Raw genomic sequence first — 22,589 nt, forward strand, 5'->3', positions numbered from 1 at the left:
ACAAACAAATATTTTCTTTTCTTTCTTGCACTGTGAACAGCTGGGCAGATCTTGCAGGTTTTATCTTACAATGCCCAAGTTGTAGCAGTGCAAGGCAGAAATATGTTGTACCGTATAAAACTCTGAACCTAAATTTGGCAAAGGGTTCAGATGACAAAATTATTTTGTTGGGTTCATGATGCATTTGATTGCATTTGTCTGGAACAGAATTTTCCAGGATGCCCAACAAAATAATTTTAGGAGCTTTGACCTAGAGGACCTCAAAGAGAGTAGAAATGTTAAGAGAGTCTCTGTCTACATTCTTGCAGCCTCTTGTGAAGACGGCGAAAAAAACACAGCTGGATTCATGTGGGAGTGGGGCTCCAGCAGACATCCTTTTCCTGTCAGTCTGAGCGCCGTCCAACTTCTGGACGGGAGGAGAACAAGGAGGGAGAGGAAAAGCCAAGCATTTTCTCTCTCCTCCCCCCCCCCCACTTTCTGCCTCGCCTTTCTTAAAACCCAGGTCTATTTTTCTGCTGATGTCAGAGCGATAGGAAGCTGACTCAGGGTGAAAAACTGTTTGCTGTTTTCCTAGCCTGCGCTTTGCAGAGAATCCGTCCAAAGTTTACGGGATAAATTTGTCAAGCTGAAAGCAACACCCTTCACCCCGCTCCGGGTGCATTTTTCGAGAGATTTGTTTGCATGATGTCACCAGAGAGTAATTCTGGCGGGGAATTTTTTCTTAAATCACCAACCAGGAGCTGTGCCGTTACAGTAAATCAAGTCTCTTTTTGCAATGCGCCCTCCAGCGCTCGGGTAAACAGAAGGTACAAGTGGTGGCTGATACGAACCATATGGCATATACGGCCGTACTGCACCTTTAAAGTCACTTCCAGGAGGTCTGAAGGAAAGGCTGCTCACCGGACCAAACGATTCTTTCCATGGCAGAGCTGAAGACAATGCTTTTTCTTTGCCACTTAGAAAAAACTTTAGCCAAACTTAGCTACCGGGTATAAATTAAAAGCGCAAATTGCATTTTCTGGAATGCTTTATAAGTGCATGGATGCAATTGGAAATTAGTGTAAAACACTCCAAGATATTACTTCTCTTGGTACTCCAAAGTCACGATTCAGGGCACGTAAAACGGATGCAGAGCGATCCGGTGAAAAGCTGTTCAAACGCCTCTTACACCCACGAGAATATGAGCCCGAGATTACAGTTTCTCTTCCTCTCCCACCCCCCCTTTTAATATGTTCTTCGGTCCTGCCTTCTAACTCTTCTCCCGAAGGGAACGAACCATTCTAAGAGCGGGAGGGGTGGTGGCTTGCTTCTTCTGTTGGAGAACGGAGGTGGGGTACCCTAATGGGCGGGACTGATTGTTGCTTCGGTTTAGCTTGTGGGGGAGGAGAAGGAGGGGGCTGGATCCTGTCCGGCTCGGAAGGGAAGACTCCGCTGAAGCAAGTGACGGAAAACGACTTTCTGGAGGGGATCGGAGAGAGAAGGATGCACGGTAACCTGGAGGACGAAGAGGTGAGTGTGGATCGACGCTGGGACCCAGGCAGCTTTTGTCCTGCGCGCGGGAGCCAGCAGAGGATCTGACTGGGTGGGAAGGCAGGGAAAAGAGGCATCGCTTGAGAAAGGATTCCCTGGCTTGAATCCGCGGAGTCCGGAAATCGAGCAAGCAGTGCCGGAGGAAACGTTTAACACTGGTCCCTTGTTTCTTCCCCCTCCCCCTCTATTTACCCTCCAGTATTACTATTTTAAAGCTCAGGCTCTTCGCACTTCTTTCCCCGCTTTGCTTTTATTCTCAGGAGGCAGCCTGTTTTGTCTGAATTGGGGTGAATGTTTAGCTGGGCGGTGCTTTCCATGAATTAAAAAGGGGGGGGGATCTTTCCGTCCTTTTCTTTAGCAATCCGGGATGCTTTTTATTTTTCCCCCCGTTTCCAAGTTCCGCACATGTCTGCCGCCGGATTGCTTAGATGAGGTTTCCAACCTTTCGGATTAAAATGGGACAGTCAGTGTTTGAAAAACCGAAGTACTGCTGACTTGGTGTAACTGTTTTCCTTCGCTGGGAATAATGTACTAAGCAAAATATTTGGCTGGATCCCCTGGAATTGAGGAGATTAGCGCTTGCTTTGAGACAGATTTTATGAAAATATAGAACTAAGCAATTTTCTTTCACGCAGGTAGCATTTGATTTTTAAGTACTACTTCCCCCAGGGATTCCTTGCTATTAGTTGTGCTCGAAAAAAACCAAAGCTTTTTTTATTGCCTCTCCCTCTGGGAATTTTTAATACAGCAAAGTAGGTTTTCCAATAGTGGAAATTAAAATAGAGAACGGGGCATTGCTCTTCAAGAAACCAGCAAATGAAGATGTATAGTCACTGTAGCCAAAGGTATGCCTTGATTTGTTTGTTAAATTTATATTGCCACCCATCTCACTCAAAGTGACACTGTATGATGTACAATGAAGCCAACAATCAAAACATTCCATAAAACCACTTACAAACAATGTATGAAAGATAAGAGAAAGGAGGTAGAAGCACATCTTTCAATATTGGCCAAGAGCTGAAAGGACAGCCGTTTCAGGCTCAGTCTATTCTAAGTCAAAATAGGTTTTGATGTTCTTTTAGAAGGGCTCAAGCTAATGATATTGGAAGGAAGCTTTTTGACTTTCTCCAGTGATATCCTTTTGCAAGTCCATCATAATTTCTTCCCTTTGCCAAGTGGTTCTTTGGCACAGTGGGAGAAAGATAATTTGGGTGAATAAAATGACTGATCACATATTTGTGGTGCTTTATGAATTGGAAACTTTTTAGTCCATTGGCCTAACATAGTCTTACCATGCTGACTTCCTTATCACATAGAGCCTTAAAGAAGGCTCCCTACATTTCTTCTAAGTCCAGTCATTTGTTGAAAGCATGCCTGCCAGGATAATTCCAATTAAGTTACAAATCTTTAGAAAGTAATAAATCTTTAAATTATTCTTTAAGGTCCTGTTGATGAAATAAAACATGTGGGATAAAAATGGTCTAGTCTAATAGATGGATTCTAAGATCTGGGAGATAGACATTTAAATCTTATAACTGTTTAAAACTTCAGGGTTGTCTTCCTAATTGAATTCATAAAAACTGTTTATTGGTTTTTTTTATGCTATTGCATGTGGCAACTTGTGCAGGAGAGATGCTGAAATAACTTCATTTTCCTATGGAAGAAGTACAGAGAAGTATGAGGCATTTCAAATTTCAAAGTTACTATTGATGTTATCCAGAGTTGTTTTAATGACATCTAAACAACTATATATGTAAAAATAATGGTAAAACATTCTGCATTTTGCAAAGTAGTGGACAGAATAGCAGTTATATATGAAAGATGTTATTATGTCACTGTTAGATTCCCTTAACTATTGTTCCAGTCTACCAGTGTTTTGTAGGTGACTGATTTGGTAATGCTGGTCTTATGTACTAAGCAGAGCTTTAAATATACACATAATAATTAACTGCCTTGCAGAACTATGTTAACTGCCGTGGAAAGCAAGTTATAGAGCTTTGATGTCAGCTTGATTCTTGTTCCTACTTTGACACAACTAAATGGGAGGTTGAGAGAGCCTCTTTCATGGAATAAGTTCTTGAAGTTTTCTAAAATCAAAAGTTTAGCAGCTCTTCTTTCAAAAAGTGGGTGGGTAGTGGGAGATGGACTTAAATATTCTGAATCAAAAAAAAAACTTCTCTTGAGCCTGGCCTTTAGAAGATGATAGTAAGTTGACCCAAGATTGCTTGGGAAGCACATCTTGTTCTGTAGCCTGTGCCTGAGGCACTGGTAGCCTGTTTTACATATAATTGCCCTACTGATAAAGGAAATAAAAGTTACAAATATTTCAGCAACATATTTAAAATGCTTTCAGAATTTCACACATTTCAAGGACCAGACATTTGCAACTAGAAATCAGTGTATTTTCCTGCCATCAGTATCTTTTTTATAGTACATTTGTGTCTTTCTTATCAACCTTTCAGATGACAGTGAAATTGGAAAGCTACAACAGCACTGAAAAAGTGACTTATGACTGTTTTTCAGACTTACAACCATTGCAGCTTCCCTTTGGTCTCATAGTCAAAATTCAGATGCTTGGCAACTAGCATTTATTTATGACCGTTGCAGCGTCCTGGAGTCATATGATCATTTTTTGCAAGAAAGGTCAATAGGGAAACTGGATGCACTTAACAGTATTAATTTAACAGCTGCAGTGATTCACTTAACTGTGGCAAGAAATGTAAAATGGGCAAAATTCACAACATCTGTCTTGCTTAGCAACAGAAATTTTGGACTCAATTCAGCTCCTAAGACAAGGAGTGTCTGTAATTAATATGTATCCGTAACTTGCTTTGTTAAATATATGTTTAAGATCTAATTGATTGTAAAGAATTACTCATGACTATAAAACCCTATGACTCATTGATTATCTTTTGAGACAAAGGTATGTAGTGCAGTCTGATACGATCAGAATGAATATTAAGCCAACCACTTTTTTTTTTACTCCAATGCTACATGATCCCATGATCATCTAAAAAGGTATATATCATAAATATAAAAATAATTGTAGTGGCAAACAAACTTTGAGTAGGTATTTACTTATAGATAAACAAAATGATCATGTATGGACAAAAAACATGAGTGATCTCCACTTTCTAACGGCTTCTCTATTCTCTTTGCTTATAGAAAGACAGAAAAATCATATTGGGTTAACTTAAGAGGACAGACAGACAGACAAACAAACAAACAAGTAAACATAGTTTTAATGTAGGTAGGTAGGTTGATACTATGCAAAAAAAATCTATTGCAGTAAGTCCTGATCACAAAGGAACTTATTTCTGATATATTGCTATTCAAACTGCCTTCATAGAAATGCATAGGATGGGAAGGGAGCCAACTCATCACAGCCTTCTAGAATTGTCTATATAAACCAGGGATGTCAGAATCGCAGCCCATGAGCCAGTTGTGTCACGCACTGGTCATGCCCCCCCCCCCGTTTAGCAAAGGGGGATACGTCACATGACAACGTGACACTGCACGTTTGACACCCCTGACATAAACTGTCAGACTTTAAGGTTGGAATATTTTAAGGAATATTTAATATTAATATTGAATTAAACATATCTTGCGTGTCGTCTCAATCCCGGTAAACTTGTTAAACTAAATTCTGGATAATGGAAGTACTAGCAAATCAATTAGCAATAGCTGATGAAGCTGCCTAAATAATTAAAATTAATCACAATTTAGAGTTCAGATGAAATGCTTCCAATCTGCTGATACCTGGAAAGAAATAGAAAATTAGGTTTAGACCAGTGGTTCTCAATCTTTTTTTGGCCATGCCCCACCTAAGCATCCCTAAAATCATGATGGCCCCTCCCCCTCTGTGATATATAATTATTACTTTACTCAAAAAGTGAGCTCTACTCATGCGGAGAAAGCCTTAAAGTCCATTAACTTGGTTTAAACAAGGTTAAAATTGCTCCCATTAAAAATTAAATTGCCCCTGTGGGGCATGGGCCCCATGTTGGGAACCACTGGTTTAGACCTATATGAGGTATTATATAGCAGTGATAGCGTCATACAGAAATGTCAAGCACCCTTGTTGGGATCGCGCTCCAGAAAAGCTGAACTCCCAGGTTCTAGCGCACATGCGCACCCAACAATCAGCTGGCTGGCACGCATGTGCACACCAGTTTTCAGCACTGCCATGCATGCGGACAGCTGATTTTCATGTGTGTATGCATGCCAGAAATCCGGAAGGCAAGGCTGCGTGTGCCGGGCGACGTGGCTTCGTGTGCCACTTTGGACACAAGTGCCATAGGTTCGCCATCACGGTTATATAGGCTTTGGTTGTTCTGTTTCGTGGCACGACAAAACCGCGCTCGTCAAAATAGCGGTGATAAAATCGCGTCGCTAAAGCCACGACGTCATCATCGCGCGTCATCACCGCCGCAACAACAGCGCGGCAACAGAAGGGCGCTTTAAAACGGCGCTGCAGCAGAAAGCTGATTTCAATTAAGGTAAGGGTTAGGATTAGGTTTAGGGGTTTGTTTTAGGGTTAGGTTTAGGGTTAGGTTTAGGGTTAGGTTTAGGGTACTGAGTGCTTGGGAATGCGCGGATTTGCCCTCCACGATTATGTCATCGCGGTAGGGTCGCGTTTTTCCTTAGCGCTTTGAACGGCGCGAATTACTCTTCACGCTTATGTCTCCGCAGATAAGGGCTTCGCGGATTTGTGGTGGAACCGTTCTGTTTTCTTTCTATTGCTTCATTGTACTGTACACAAGGCAGAAAACTCTTACAACCCACATGGTTCTCCTCATGTTTGCTGCATTCCACCCTCTGGAAATGTGCATTTATTAACTAAACAGAGATAGTAACTTTTCCTCAATCTTAAAGCCTGGAAAGAGCATTGGCTGTCATTTTTTATAAGGCTCTTTGCCAAATGGGAGAATAGTGTGCAGGTGGGTCTGAGGTGCTCATTGTTCGGGGGGAAATGGTTCACCTTCCACTTTAAAGTGTTCTGTCTGTTCCTTGAATAATCACTTCAGCCTTTGAAATAATTTTAGCTATTGTGAATGAAGGGAATATTTCTGTGCATGAAAGTGAATATGGTATGAGTTTGAGAAGATTGACAGGGGCTATTTGCATATCTGAGCCACTTTATTGGTGGCATCTCATCTCATAGCATGCTGACCTAGTTCCTTTTTTGAGCTGAGTCCATCATTTATAAATATGTGTATAATCCCTATTGAGTGTATGCCACTTTTTCCACTTGTGGTTGATTTTATTACTTACATTGGCAGAAGTTTTCTTTCTCCCTTTAAGGCAATAAAATAGTATGCTTGGTTAAAACTTCTTACTCCTTTGAATTTTATTTTCTTAGAAAGTTCAAATGCAAATGATTATCTTAGTATCTTTCAGAGAGACTGATAGAATTCTTTTGATAAATATTTATAAAGCTGTGGGAGTTAAACTGTCTTGCTTTCGCCTAAATATTCTAATGTGTAGGAGCAGAAATATGTTTAGACTAACTGCGCTATGAACTCATGAGCCTATTTAAGGGGGAACATGAATAGACCTTTTAGCATTTGTTATACTTTCAATGCCTGTTTTAGATCACTCATCTATGACATATATTTTCAATGCAGCAGACAAAAAGGGGAGTCGTTTAATAATCTTTGGTGAGAGCACACTTCAACACTGCATAATAACATGAAGATGGGAGTGTGTAGACATGTTTGCAGGTTTTCTCTCAAGAAGGCCCCACAGAATTCATTTGACTTTGTTCCTAATTAAATGAATATAAGGTCGTAACTACATGTTAATAATGTGTTCCTGTGATCTTCCCTGTGGTCCTTTCAGATGATTCAGTAGCAATTTTGTTTTTGCTTTCCTCCAGAGTCATTTAACATGTTTGTTGTTGCAGATAGCACAAGTGTTGTATGTATGTATGTATGTGTGTGTGTGTATGTATGTATGTATATATGTGTGTGTGTATGTATGTATGTATATATATGTGTGTGTGTGTGTGTATGTATGTATGTGTGTGTGTGTGTGTGTATATATATATATATATATATATATATATATATATATATATATATATATATATACACACACACACACACACACACACACACACACATATGTATACGTATATATGTATGCCATCCATCTCACTGATACTGCAACTTTGGGCCACTTACAATAAAATAAAAAGTTAAAAGGTGCTAAAAATAATTAAAATTAGAAAAATTGAATAGAGAAGTTAAAAGTTCACCACAAGGCCATGGGAGCGATGAGTGCCTCCACCTGCTTACTGGATCCGTGCCCCTCCTGGCTTGTCTCGACCAGCAGGGAGGTAACACGAGGTTGGCTCCAGATGATTACGAACGCATCTTTACAGGAGGGGTCTTTCCCACAACCATTAAAGGAAGCAGTGGTAAGGCTCAAGAAGCCTTCTCTGGACCCAGCTATTCTTAAGAACTATCGTCCTGTCTCCAACCTTCCTTTTTTGGGAAAGGTTGTTGAGAAGGTGGTGGCGCTTCAACTCCGACGGACCTTGAATGAAGCAGATTATCTAGACTCCTTTCAGTCTGGTTTCAGGCCTGGGTACAGCACAGAAACCGCTTTGGTCGCACTGACCGATGATCTCTGGCGGGCCAGGGATAGAGGACATTCCTCTATCCTAGTGCTTCTTGACCTCTCAGCAGCCTTCGATATCATTGACCATGGTATCCTTCTGCGACTGTTGGAGGAGATGGGAGTGAGAGGTACCGTTTTACGGTGGTTCTCCTCTTACCTCTCTGACAGGTTGCAGTCGGTGTTGGTTGGGGGACACAGGTCGACCCCCTAGGCCCCTTAAATGTGGTGTGCCGCAGGGCTCGGTCTTGTCCCCCCTCCTATTTAACATCTACATGAAGCTGCTGGGCGAGATCATTCGGCAGCACGGGGTTAAGTATCATCAGTATGCTGATGATATACAATTGTACCTCTCTGCCCCATGCCAGCTCAGTGTAGCGGCGGACGTGATGTGCCGATGCCTGGAAGCTGTCAGGATCTGGATGGGGGTGAACAAACTCGTACCCAATCCCGACAAGACTGAGTGGCTGTGGATGTTGCCCCTGAAGGACAGTCCAGACAGTCCATCCTTGATCCTGGGGGGTGAAAACTTACACCCCTCAGAGAGGGCCCGCAATCTGGGAGTCCTGGATTTACAGCTGATGCTGGAACACCATTTGTCGGCTGTGACCAGGGGGGCCTTTGCCCAGGTTCGCCTGGTGCATCAATTGCGGCCTTACTTGGATCGGGAGGCACTCCAAACGGTCACTCACGCCATAGTCACCTCAAGGCTGGATTACTGCAACACGCTCTACATGGGGCCACCCTTGAAAAGTGTTTGGAGACTGCAACTAGTCCAGAATGCAGCTGGGCGAGTGATATTGAGTGTACCTAGGTACACCCACATTACACCTATCCTCCGCGAGCTGCACTGGCTACCTGTTGGTCTCCGGACGCAATTCAAGGTGTTGGTTATCACCTTTAAAGCCCTACATGGCTTAGGGCCAGCATACCTGCGAGACCGCCTACTGCCACATTCCTCCCAACGGCCGGTGAGATCCCACAGGGTGCGCCTCCTTCAGATGTCGTCAGCCAGACAATGTCGGCTGGCGGCTCCCCGGAGGAGAGCCTTCTCTGTGGCTGCTCCGACCCTTTGGAATGAGCTACCCCCAGAAATACGGACCTTACCCACTCTCATGGCCTTCAGAAAAGCTGTTAAAACCTGGCTATTCCGGCAGGCCTGGGGCTGTTGACCTCATTGTTGAGGTCCAGCCCCGATCATAACAAATGTATGTGTGTTGATTTTAACCTGTTCTTTATTTTTTTATTTGTTATTTTCATTTTTTATTATTCCTTCCCTTCGTTGTAAGCCACCCGGAGTCCTCCGGGATTGGGCAGCCTATAAATCGTACCAATAAAATAAATAAATAAATAAATAAAGTTAAAAATTAAGATAATAGACATTTTGGGGTTGATAATCTTCTTTAGCCCCTCAGCCAACCCCAATGTAACAGGTTCTGTTTGGGGCCTCTGGCCAAACAGCACAGCCGTAGCTATTCCAGAAGGCCAGGAATGTGAGGGCAAACGTCACCTCTAATGGCAGAATATTCCAGAGGGTGGGAGTCCACAGCAGAAAAGGTTCTTCTCCTGGATCCTGCCAGTCAAAATTCTTTGGTTGACAAGATCTGAAGTAGCCTTTTTCACTGGAACGAGTAAGGTAGGTTATTCCCATTGGGGTGAGGCAGTTCCTTAGAGTCCCTGGACTTTATGGACACACCATAAAGAACTTTAAAAGTAGTGAGCAACATCTTGAATTAGGTTCATAAACAGCCAGTACAACTTGCATAACAGTGGTATCACATATGTCACTGAGGGCCTCACTATGTACCACTACATTCTGTACCAACTGTAGCTTTCGCATACTCGTCAAGGATAGCCCCATGTAGAGCATGTTGTGGTAATACAGTTGGCAGATGACCACGGCATGACTGACTCTGCAGGGCCTCACCATCCAGGACATGGCACAGCTGCCTTACAACATGAAGTTGCAGAAAGGTTCTCCTAGACATGACTGCCACCTTACTCTTCGAGCAGGAATTGCGAATCTAGGAGAAGCCCCAGATTTTGCACTGGGTCTGTCGTGGATAGCGCAACTCCATCCAGAACTAAGGATGATAAATCTCAGGTCTTGAAGCCCCTTGAACTCTCCAGCTGAATCCTGTCGTGTCCCCCACCCCCAATCCAAATTGTATTCCATTATAACTAGGGACCATCAAATTTGAAGGCTTCTATAATCCCCTGTTGCTTAATTGAAGGAAGAGCTGCTTATTAATAAATGGAACCAAGAGAAAATGCAAATAAATGGTCAAGCAGATTTTACTTTTATTAAAACTGAGATGGTTGCATGGACACAAATACTGTAGATAACATTTTAAGTTGCCTTTTAGGTTTCAGTTCTACATTGTAAAAACACTGAAAGTATATTTATTCTATTATGCATCTCTTCTGTCTTCCTCACATTTCCTGCTTAAATTGTTGGTTATTTCCAGTTTCACTTACTGTTTGTTTCACAAGAGATTTGTTTGCTTTGGGGTTTTTTTTCTTCTTTTTTGAGAACTTTAGGATTTTAAACATATTGTATATAAACTAGAAGTTTTTAGTTTAGAAAGCAAACTGTAATATTTTAATATATACTTAGTTTTTAAAGATATTTCAAAGTGTTGTTTATTATGAGCTTACTATTCTTGTGGTGTTGTTTACAGGTGTCAGAATTTATCTGTTTTCATCTAATTTGGATGTAATAACCCATCTCTTTTGGCGAGCAGCAACATGATGTCAAATAGAAGTAATCCTGCTTACCACAGTCTTAGAACAGGTATGTAATTCATTTCTTATGGTAATGCTTCTTTAGCATTTAATGATCTAGAACTATTGATTAATTATGATGCAGTCCAAGTTAAACTAAGCTGTGTGCATGCTATCTCATTAATGATCAAAATAACGTATTCACCTGTAAAATGTTCAGAATTGCAATAGCTACAGGAGTCATGATTTGAATATATTCTGCACAACATAAACTTTGGTTTCCTATCCTCCTAAGTAATGTTGAAACACTAGTTTTCTGCCTGTTTAGGAAACTAACAAGATAGCAAATGCATTGTTTCGGTATAACTTTAATTAGCAAGTACTTGTTTACCAACATGTGAAATAAGCTACTGTGCAGTGAAAGTTAATCAATTTCAACTCTAGTTGACCTACAGAGATCTTCTTTCCAAAACAAGCTGCTATGTTTGTGTTAACCTAGAAGTACCAATTAAGGCATAACAGAAATCATATTTATGACAATATCATAAATAAGACATTTTTAAAAAAAAATTGTGGCTGAGTAAAATTAGCACTATTCATATTTTGCTTCTATGTTTACAATGTTATTTTTTTAGATTAAAAATAGAGAGCTAGTTGTTAGGTTCCATTTTTCCTTTGTATTTTGCTTATGATGATGTACCATGGATATTTTTTTAAACTTATTATGCATGGGTGTATATATTTATTGAACTGCTGTAAATTACTGTGAGTCTTTATTGATTCACCAGTGTACAAATAGTATAACTAAATAATTTTCCGTATTCCTTTATCTCCATTGAAATCAATGGACAAAGTATTGCATATAAGTACAAAATGCTGAAAATAACTCTTGGAATTACATTTGAAACATATGCAAATATTTCAATCTCTGGAATTTCCCAGATGATTAAGAGAGCTGCTGCTAATCAAAATAGACAATAGTGAGCAGGATTATTGCTTCCCCCTCTAAACCTCTTTTAATATTCCATATATTTAAACAGAACCAGATTTGCAGATGCTCAAAATCTGCTTTCAACAGCTTAATTTAACTTTAGAATGAATATAGAAACAACAATGAGCAGTTTAGAATATTGTACGTGTTAGCACTTTAATCAAATTATTCTTGTATGTGCTGGGTGGAGTAATGCAAAATTCTTGCTAATGCACAATATTTTCCATGCTTTATGCTGGATCATGTATTAGAAATAATTTTTATCAATCTGGTAACTATGATGAGAATGATCCAGTTGAATAATGCCCCTTGTAGATTGATGAGCAATAAAATTCCTTTTCATGTTATGCATTGTTTTAAAATAGGTTTCTACTTGGTAGCCAAATTTCTCAATGAATCCAAAGAGCTTTGGAATAGGGAGAAAGATTGAAAAGCAATACTCAATCTATTCAGGAATCCTCTCCTTCTAATTGCATAAATGAGATAGCACACTGAGATATCTCCCCCTTACTCTTCAGTTATATTGTATAAATTGGAATGTAAAGTTATTTGTCGGTGTTAACATTTAAAATTTTGAAGTCTTATTTTTCAGGGTTTTGTACAATAAGAATGTGGTTGTTGTTGAAAAGGTTTAAATATATATATAAAGTAGGACAAGGTTTTCCCATAAAAGAGAAGTGTTTGTGACTATGTGACTCTGAATATTATATTATCACTAATTTAATGTCCACCCATTGCTTGTTGGGGGGGGGGCAAAATATGGGAGATCATTATAAGAACAAATTTAAGTGGCAAGAATTTACTTAACTTAATGCATAAATAAATTATTCCTGAAACAGAGACAGCTTTATAAGGCTGTTTCTGCCTTTTATCCAATACAATCTATTACCTACTTGCAAGTAAGAATCCTGACCCTTCCCCCAGCCATTCATTTTCTTTCTTTCTTTGCAGGCAGCTAAGATAAATAGCTTATACAGAAAATTTGTTTCTGGTGTACCACTAACATCATTGATTTGGTGGCGTCTCATCTCACACAGGTCTATCTTGATTCTTTTTGTATAACAGGGCTGTTTAAAACAGTAATATTTTTTTAATCCTGTGATTTGAAAATAGTTTTTAAAATTACTCATCTTTATATTTACTGTAATCAATGTTTCTACAAATTTGTTGTTGAGTTCAAGTCGCATGAAGTATGAATTGTAGAAGTACTGCAAGCTAGGAAAAAGAGTGAATAATTCACGTGTTAAAACTCTTTCCTGTTCTTTTCTCTCTTTTTTTCTTTTTTACAGATTCCAACAAGATGTTGGAAGAATATGGCCATATGCAAAACCAGGTGGAATTACAAAACACTAGTTTGGGAAAAGAAGTAGTTATGAATTCTCTTGAAACTGATCTCCAGCATATAATGGACAAACTCAGCCAGAAAAAATACTCATCAAGTCTGAAATTAAAAACAAATGAAGACTACTCTGGTTCTTATTTAACTCTCTCCCAGCCTCTGGCACCTAAATTGAGCCCTGCATCCAGTGTTAAAAGTGTGCCATCTGTTTCCAAAATTCAGGGAATCAAACCTTTGGCTTGTGAGAACTCTTATCTTTCAGACAAAAATGCCTCTCTAAAGCATATGGGCCCCATTTCAGGCACATTCTCATCATTAAGTGGGTGCAGCCTTGGAAAGAAAGACTTCGATGTTTATGCTACCAGAGAAAATGAAAAACAGTTTGGACATCTGAGTAAATTTCCCTATTCAAAGTACAGTCAGAAGAATAAATCTCATGATAGTGTCTATTTCCCAGGAGCACTGGATGGGTGGAAAAACTCTGGCTCTCTTCTTACAATGTGGAATGGGAATTCAGGAAATGATATCATTATTTCCCCATTCGGCAGCTCTGGAGCTGCCAGTATGCCCTCTAGTCCAAAACAAAGCAGGAAAATGAATATACATGACATTATGTCCATTCAGGCTAGGTCAACTAAACAAAAGGATTCAGCAATGGAAGCTCAGGAGCCTAGAACCAGAAAATATCCGAGTGGGTCATTGAGCCACATGGGAGTTTATAGTCGGTCATTGCCCAGGCTTTATAAATCAACAGAAAGCCAACTCACACCACTGAGTTTACCACCCAGAAGCTCTTTGGGGAATTCCAAAAGAAAAAAGACTATTGAAAAAGACCCTCTACCTCAAAATATACTGGATGCCGACAATTACCTTCATTTTTCTTCTTGCACTTCAGGAGTATTGCCATACTCAAACTTTCTACCTGAAGTGAATTCCTATGTAAATTCAACTCTCAGTGTTCCTGCAAGCCCCCGGGTAGCTAGGAAAATGCTTCTGGCATCTACTTCCTCATATGCATCTGATGACTTTGATAGGGTTGGATTGTCAGGAACAAGCCCTAATAATTCATTTATTCTCGTTGATGCCGAGAGAGGGTTTCCTGCAAGAAGAAGAATTTCCAATAGCTCTATGGAGTTTGATGAAACAGATTTGGAAAGCCACAGGCAGACTCCTTCCATGCGAGAGAGAAAGAGCAGCATTAGTTCTGTTTCTGGAAGAGAAGACCTAATGGACTACCATAGGAGGCAAAGAGAAGAAAGGCTGAAAGAACAGGAAATGGAGAGACTGGTAATATTTTTTTCCCAGTTAATTTTTAACAATGTTTTGCTATTACTATATCAAATATTACCCTTAAAGTTACTTATTATATGTGCAGCTGTTGTAGTTTACAATTCAGGTATTTGATTTTTCATGTGCGTCAGTGTTTGCCATCACACAAAAACTGGTCAAATCACATCCTGTTTTAAAATCTAAGCAGTGCAATGAAACCATCTATACAGGGTAGGATATTGAAAGAAATTTATAGTGCTTCAACTTGTGTGTTCTGACAAAATGATCAGGTACTTATGAGCCAGAAATTATATCCTGCAGGCATCCAGTACTTCAGAAAAAAAAATGTTGATGACACAGTTGTTTGCAGTGGTAAGATATGTAAAACATGTTTCCCACCTAAGTTCTATAAATTATAGTCATAGGTATTACTTCAACAGAGAATATTTCTGTTTTGGTTTAAATGGTATTTATTTTCAAAATCAGTATATATTAGATAAAACTTTGGCCAGCTCTATACAGTTTGTAATTGCAAGCACATTTTTCTATGCCATTATTATTGTCATCAGTTTGATTTTAAATTATCTAATATTAATATATATAATATTCTTAACTATAAGATTTTTTTTCTGTTTAAGACGATGTCATATTTTTTTAAAAAAAAACTCTGGAAAACCTATTAATTTGAGCACATTGAATAGTTCCCATATCTTAGAGAAAAACCTTAAGTCATCTGTGGTATTTTTTCAAATCTCTAAAACATTTCACATTAGTGAGGCATAATTTCAATAATACATCAGAAATGAATGTATATCTTAAAAATGAAATTCTGATAATGTAAATTCACTTTTCATTTTATGGGTGTAAAATGTGAATACTTCATCTTGACTTATTCCCACTTAATTGAGAGAGGCTTGCAGACAAGGACATCTTTACTTGGAATTGTTCCCATTGTCTTTTGTTTGTGGAAAAAAATGGCAGTCAGTTAAACAAAAGTTGAGTGCATGTGCCAAATATAGTAGCAGTTTATTTGTTCTGAAGAAATTGTCTTTTCAACCTCAGTTAATTAAACAGATAAAGTGCACATTGCATTGAAAAATAACTAATTAGTGTCAGAAGAAAGGAAAGAGAAAATTGGAGAAAGAAAACCACACTGTTAATCATAGGCAGAATCTAGTTTAGTGTTCTGCTGCAGTTAGGTTAGGACTGTAAATTCCAAAACTTCTAGGTCTAATAAAATGGATATAATGAGTGTCTGTCTACAGAATATCTGCATTTAATATATAGAAAGTGAAGTGAGATAGTCCAGATAAATGCACAGGTACAGTATGTGAAAAATTCTGAATTCCTAGGTTCCAGTTCACCCCTGCTTAATGTGTATACAGTTTACAGTTTTCTTTAAAAAAAAAAAACTTTGCTTTTGTATGTGCTTGAATTAGAAAAACCTCTACTATGAAACTACAGATTAGGGATGGACAGGGATGAAAACCATAGATGGATATAAAACTGATATAGAATTGTCTCACAGCTAGACCCTAATTTTAGGCTCCCAGTTCTGGGCTGCTAAATATCACTTTGTATTGCTTTTGATGGAAAGAGGGTGAATATTCGGTATTTACTGTTTTTATCTAGTAATTGTCTGGATTTTTGTATCCAAGAATTTTAACCTGCCTAACTATTGTAAAAATTTAGTCATTAAAGAGTACTGAAAATGGTTTTAATTTTGCAATTCTCATTTAAGTCAGTAGAGGCTGATCTATTCTATGTAGCCTGGGAAACAATATAAACCCAAGATATTTTGTTTCCTAAGAATCAATGGTATACCTTCTTTAGTCAATATACATATTAACAAAAACTGATAATATTACTTTATTTCCCATCAAAGGAGGGGTGTAGAAGAGGCAGAGCGACTTATTTCACACTTTTCACAATGTAATCATAACAAATTAAGAATCTGCTGCTCTTTCATTACATTTTTATCATATGCTTGATGGGGCTGCTTTAAACAGTGATAGATAGTCTTTTTAGGATAAAAAACATGTTTTGATCATATAGCGTACTGGAGATTGAATGAGTACAGTGTAGAACAGAGTTTTTAAATTAAAATTAGATTTACCCATTGAATTCCCTTCAAAAATATGTCTTTTGAACCTCTTATGAAATTGCATAAGATTTTGAAATTTTGCATGATTTCTTAAGCAAGATTGATGAAATATACAGCAACTGTATGAGATTCTATTTTATTATCATAAAATATTTTTTTTAATTTACTGTTCAGGTTCCAGGGCTTGATGGGAATTGATTAAAATGGAAACATGCCTGCCTTTTGAATTGCATACAACCATTTGCTGTTGTACAACAATTATCACTAACATACCTTACAGGGTTGTTGTTATGAGAAAAATAGGGGGTGACTGTGCATTGGATATATTCATTGCCTTGAGTTATTTATAAAAAAATAAAGGTGGGATACAAATAAATAAATGCTTGAAAAATAGGAAAACCAGAGGGAATATGCTTCAGAGTAATCTGAAATATTCTTATATTGTTAAAAGCTCTTGATATTAGTGTAAAAATTAAGGAGAAAAATATGCAATGAATTATTTTGATGATTCTTCAATTATACCTTTATAAAGACTGAAAGAAACCCATTTCTGTTTAGAGGCAGGACAAAGGATTTTTTGCCCAATTTATTTGACAGCTGTTTCCTTTATACAAATAGTTTTGTTTTTCTGAACAGGATGTAAGTCCTTTGCTTTGAAACATGTTAAAAAGTTAAAGTGAGTGCATGTTTAAATATAAAGGAATTTCCTCCCACTTGATTGGTTTTTTCTTTTAGTATCCTGTAAGGATTATTGTTGTGAAAGATCCTGCATTGGAATATGCATTCAAACATTGTGGAGGCATTCACAAGTAGAATGATGCATCAATTTGAAAAATGTTTTGAAAGTCAACTCACTTGTAGTGAAAGTTCAGTTGTCCTTCCCAGAAGCTTCTTGAGGTTGTGATTTTGTTAAAACTGTTAAAACACTGCTACAACAACTTTTTGATTCAACTGTGCTTGGGAAACCCAAATCCCATTGGATTGAAGTCAATTTGACATTTTATTCCTTTGAAAAAGAATATGCATCCAATATTCCAAATTCTGATTTTAAAATTCTAAATTTAAAATTAACAGTGACGAACATCCAGATACGCAAGCAGTTGAATAAAAAAATATTTTTAGAGGGGGGGGGAATGAGCATTTTCAAAAATATAGATATGAAAGGTAGTAAGATTTATTTGGGAATATGCCTCATTAAACTCACTATGATCTGACTTTATAAGAGGCATCTGAAGCAAATGGAAGATGGATGGACGGCTACACGTGCACAAATACCCACATCCATTCACTGACTGGGGCTATTATATTTGTACTGTAAAAATCCAGACTACTGAAAAGAATAAGTGTTTAAGAATTTTCTGCATCTGACATTTAATGTTTTCCAGACTTTTACCATTTAGATCTGGTTGGTAATCTTATAACTGACTCAACTTTCAATACCCTGGAAGCAGGCAGTATTATATACATATTTTAAATGTTTGAAATGCATGAAAATCCTGGATCAAATTTTGTCAGGCTGAGAAAGAAAGAAAAAGAAAGAGAAAGAAAGAAGAAAGAAAGAAAATTAATGTGAAAGCAAACACTTAAGTGCTGAGTTATTTTTCTTGTTCTGTTTTCTCCAACTAAACTACAAAGGCTATTTCTAGTAAGGCAGATAAATAACTAGTTATATGTCAAAGGTGAGTCAGTATCTATACTTAAAACCTTTGCATAAACAATATATTTTTCAGTAAAACAATAACATTTTTTTCAATTTGTTACTGGATCACAACTTATTAGTAAATGCATTTCAATTCTAGTTTTCATATTTGGTGCTGGAGCGTTGAAATTAAACAACTGCTTCTGCATAAAAGCAGTAACTTTTGGTTACTGGAAAAAGAGAGGGAATAATAACAAGGAGAGTTTGATAATTTTGCCTCTAGTGTCTAAGCTGAGAATTTCATATTCAGTTTTTTAAAGAAATTCACACTTTTACCTCTAGATGGTAGTCTTAAATTAAAAATAATTGATTTTCATTCATATAGTCACATAGGTATTTAGTTTCAGTTGTTTCATATCACAGCAATGAATAACTGTAAATGGGTCCATATACTTACATTCTAGTCCAGAAATTCTGTAAAACTCTTTGGGCATCTGTGTATGTGTGTGTATTTATGTGTGTGGCACGTATGCATCTATTGATTCCAAATTCCTTAAGATGCTTTTTTAAAATGGAAAAACCTATTTCTTTTCATTAGTATAGTTATATATTTATTACATAACTTTATAGAAATATGTTATTCTTTGTATTTCTCAGTAAGAATGGTGACTACTAAGCAATTTTTAACAAAATGCTACTGCACAGTAGCTTTAATTGTATATGTATACAGAGTTTATGGATGTATAATTATTACCTATTTGTTTTAACTGCCTAGAAACTAGTGATATTTGTTAATATATAATCAGAGGTTGCAGTCAGTTATCTGGATAGTATACGTATTGTATATGATTTTTGAATAGCCACCATGTGATAGCCGTGTAATTTTATTGTGAATTACATTATTGTAATAATCCAGACTGCTCCTGGATTACTATGTCCACTTCTGGACAACACACTTTAGGAATAATGATTTTACCAGATTGGATCATGTCAGAGGATAGCAGCCAGGATAGTAAGTGGCATGGGATAATAATAACAACAACAGGCTGTGAAAATGGAGAACAGTATAAAAACAACAGGAACAAAGGCAGAATATAAGGAAAAACAGCTGGATGACAGATTAAATAGATGGAAAACCAAAGCATAGTTTAGACAGCACTTGGAAAAACAATGAAGGAAAATGTGATGACAACTTGACATGAACATGGCTTAAGACTGGAACCATCAAGAAAGAAACGGAAGGTTTAGTACTCGCTGCTTAAGAACAAGCACTACAAACTAATGCCATGAAAGCGAAGATACGGAAATCCACTAACAATCCAAACTGCCTACTTTGCAACAACAAAGTTGAAACTGTTTCACATTGAATATGTGAATGCAGCAAAATTGCACAAACTGATTACAAAACTAGACATGACCGAACAGCTAAATTAATCCACTGGTCATTATGTAAAAAATATGACTTACCTATATCCAAAAAGTAATGGGAGCACAAAGTGGAAAATGTTACCGAAAATGAGAAGGTGAATATCTTGTGGGACTTTTGAATACAAACGAGTTGTCATTTGGAACAGAAAACTCCAGATATCACAGTTGTAGAGGGCCAAAACATACAATATATTGACATCACAGTACCAGGAGATGCCAGAGTCGAAGAAAAAGAACTGGAAAAAAATCATGAAATACCGCGACCTGGCCATCGAAACTACCTGATTCTGGATGAATCATGTAACAGTGATACCCATTGTCATCAGGGCACTTGGTACCATGTCCAAGAATTTTGTAAGATACATCAACAAATTGCAGCTTCCTGCAAAAACACCAGCGGAACTGCAAAAAACTGCGCTATTCTGAACATTGTATATTTTAAGAAGGTACTTGGTTGATACCTAGGATGCTGGCAGAAACTTGTATCAACTATCAGTACCAGTCAGTGGTATTTGTGATGCATTTTTAAATGTTCAGTTGACTGAGTTTCATGTTTAATAAATAAAATAGATAATATAATAATAATAATGATGATGATGATGATGATGATGATGATGATGATGATGATGATGTAGTGATTGCAGATTTGGAATTTATTTTGGCTGGCAAAAAAGATTCTGAGGAGATAATAGCTATCTTCAGTATAAGAAATTGCAGAATTATTAAAACTGTTCCACAAGACAAAAAAATAGTTTACTAATAATGAGAATAATACATAAAATAAGTTTTGGTTGAACATTGGGAAAAATCATATCAGTAAAAGTTATTTAACAGTGAAAAATTATTTTAAGGTTGTTTAAATAGACATGATGGACATTTAGCAGAAAGTTGAAGGTGTGGATTTCACTGAAAGATGCCTGAATTAGATGATCCAAGGTCTCAAGATAATTTTTACTTATATGAATTTTCCCAATGGTCCCTTTCAATATTTTATGATTTTATTAATAAAAAAAATGACTTACAATTCTTTTGGAGTATATCTCTCATATTCTACTCTATTATTTGAAAATTATTTTCCTATCACTCATTAAAAACAAAAAACTAATTTGGTGACCAGCTACTAATATCAGCTATCTGTATTTTAAAGATACACTGTTGGCTATGTATTTATATATACATATTTGAATTGGCTTTAAAAACACAGTTTACTGTAAATTTGTAGAATGAAAGTGCAGTGAAACAAGGAATGGCTGGAGTCCTGTGGTGAAAATAGATACCACAAAATAGCAGCCTAAAGAATTTCCTGCACATACGTTCTGTGATATCACGTTGTGCACTTTGAAATAGAAATGATGTAATGTAACATGTTAGCCAGTTACCACTGTAGTAGTGATTAAAGCCAAGGGAAGAATATTTCTTGCTTAAAGTTAGAAGAAGTTTTGTAAAAATGGGGTAAGCAGCAATAATTTGTCGTTTCTTACTATTTTCAGCTGTGTGTGTGTGTATGTGTGTGTGTGTGTGTGTGTGTGTGTACATGTGCAAGAGACAGAGAGAGAAACTTCCCTTTACCAATTTGTGTTTTTAACTGCTAGTAATGGTAGATTTTTGTTTTCCTTGCAAAGAACAGAAATCTGTAGAGTGTCAAGACAGCATTCTGTCCAAAAGTAAGAGTTTGGTACATATCATTATCAACGTACACCTCGGCTGCATTCTTATGGAACTGGGCAGGGGAAAATATTTGTGTGTGGGCTACTATTTGATACATCCTGCATTCTGAAGGGTGAGTGAGGAAAAAAACCAAAACGAACATATCCTGTCACTATGTGGAGGTGGGCTCAGAGATCAAGCATTGTTTATTTCAGTTCTTAATTCTGCAGTGAAGGTAGCATTAAGGTCAACGAATAATGGCTGAATGTTGGTGTTCCTGGCCAGCAGTCAGACGGAGCTTTCAGAAATGGGTTGGGTACTCCAAGGACTCAGGTTTAAGAGGAAGAGAACAAAAACTGTTTAAGCAAAGGAAGAGAGAGCTGAAGGCTTACGGTGAAAATGCTTGGAGGGAAGAAAGGACTTTCAAGGTTCAAGGATTTCATTGTCATTTTATTTTTAATAAAATAATTAATTATTTTAATTTAATGTTTTGTTTGAAAAGAAGGATGAAGGGAATTTAAATTAAGGGGTAATTTAAAAGTATAAACTTAGTTTTTAATACCACATTTGGACTTTTCTACATAAATTAGGCAGATTTAAAAATCAACTGTGAATTCAATAGTTAAAAGACTATTCTTTTTTTAATAAAGAAGTTTCTGCATTAATTTCATGGATATGCAAACATTTGATTATTGAACTCAATAACCTCCTCCAATTCCTGCTAAAACAAAGGGTTAAGTGGCTTCAGTACTTATTTGGGATTATACCCTTTGAACTCAACAAGCTTTTCTAAGTAATTAAGCAAAGCTTTGATTACATGTCTACCGGTATATCTTCGCTTTCTCTTACCTTTTCATTTAAGGAAAAGCAGAATTTGAATTTGAATTCTCTTGGGAAATGAGCACCACTTTGAAATACTATGATGAATACTCATCTTGAGATGAAGCTTCTCAGTATATGTGTTCATTGTTACTGTTTTTTAATGCAGAGTAGAGTAGTCTTCTATGGTACCTTCGCTCACAGATTGAAAAATACATTCTCTTAAAATTGTGAGATATTTCACTTAAAGATAGAAAGCTCTTGAGCTACCAATAGATTTTGTAATATTGTTATGTTGTGAAATGACTAGACTTTCTCAGTAGGTATGATTCAGCATTACAGTTAGATGTTACTAAAGTGAAATTATTCATACAATTTGCTGTTTATGTTTCTTTTTTACCATCATCTTAATTGCTTTCAGACCAATTATGGAAACACAAGAAGAAATTCTAAGGGAGTAGAGAATAAGGATATTGGT

At 37.2% G+C, this 22,589-nt stretch overlaps 1 protein-coding gene across 6 annotated transcripts in view; it reads left to right on the forward strand.

The window, feature by feature from the left end:
* The first annotated feature begins 1,386 nt into the window (after window positions 1-1,386).
* The window catches only part of PHLDB2 (pleckstrin homology like domain family B member 2), a 56,792-nt gene continuing 35,589 nt past the window's right edge, over window positions 1,387-22,589 (forward strand). For 5 of the 6 annotated variants that reach the window (XM_032219853.1, XM_032219854.1, XM_032219857.1 and 2 more), the window contains exons 1-3: window positions 1,387-1,509; window positions 10,833-10,945; window positions 13,156-14,492. In XM_032219853.1, the coding sequence (XP_032075744.1) occupies window positions 10,900-10,945; window positions 13,156-14,492 (1,383 nt within the window). In that variant the 5' untranslated portion in view covers window positions 1,387-1,509; window positions 10,833-10,899. Of the gene's footprint in view, window positions 1,510-10,832; window positions 10,946-12,817; window positions 12,904-13,155; window positions 14,493-22,589 lie in introns of all 6 variants that reach the window. The other variant, XM_032219855.1, reaches the window with a different exon arrangement.

This window comes from Thamnophis elegans, chromosome 6 (genome assembly GCF_009769535.1).
Source record: "Thamnophis elegans isolate rThaEle1 chromosome 6, rThaEle1.pri, whole genome shotgun sequence".
NCBI lineage: Eukaryota > Metazoa > Chordata > Lepidosauria > Squamata > Colubridae > Thamnophis > Thamnophis elegans.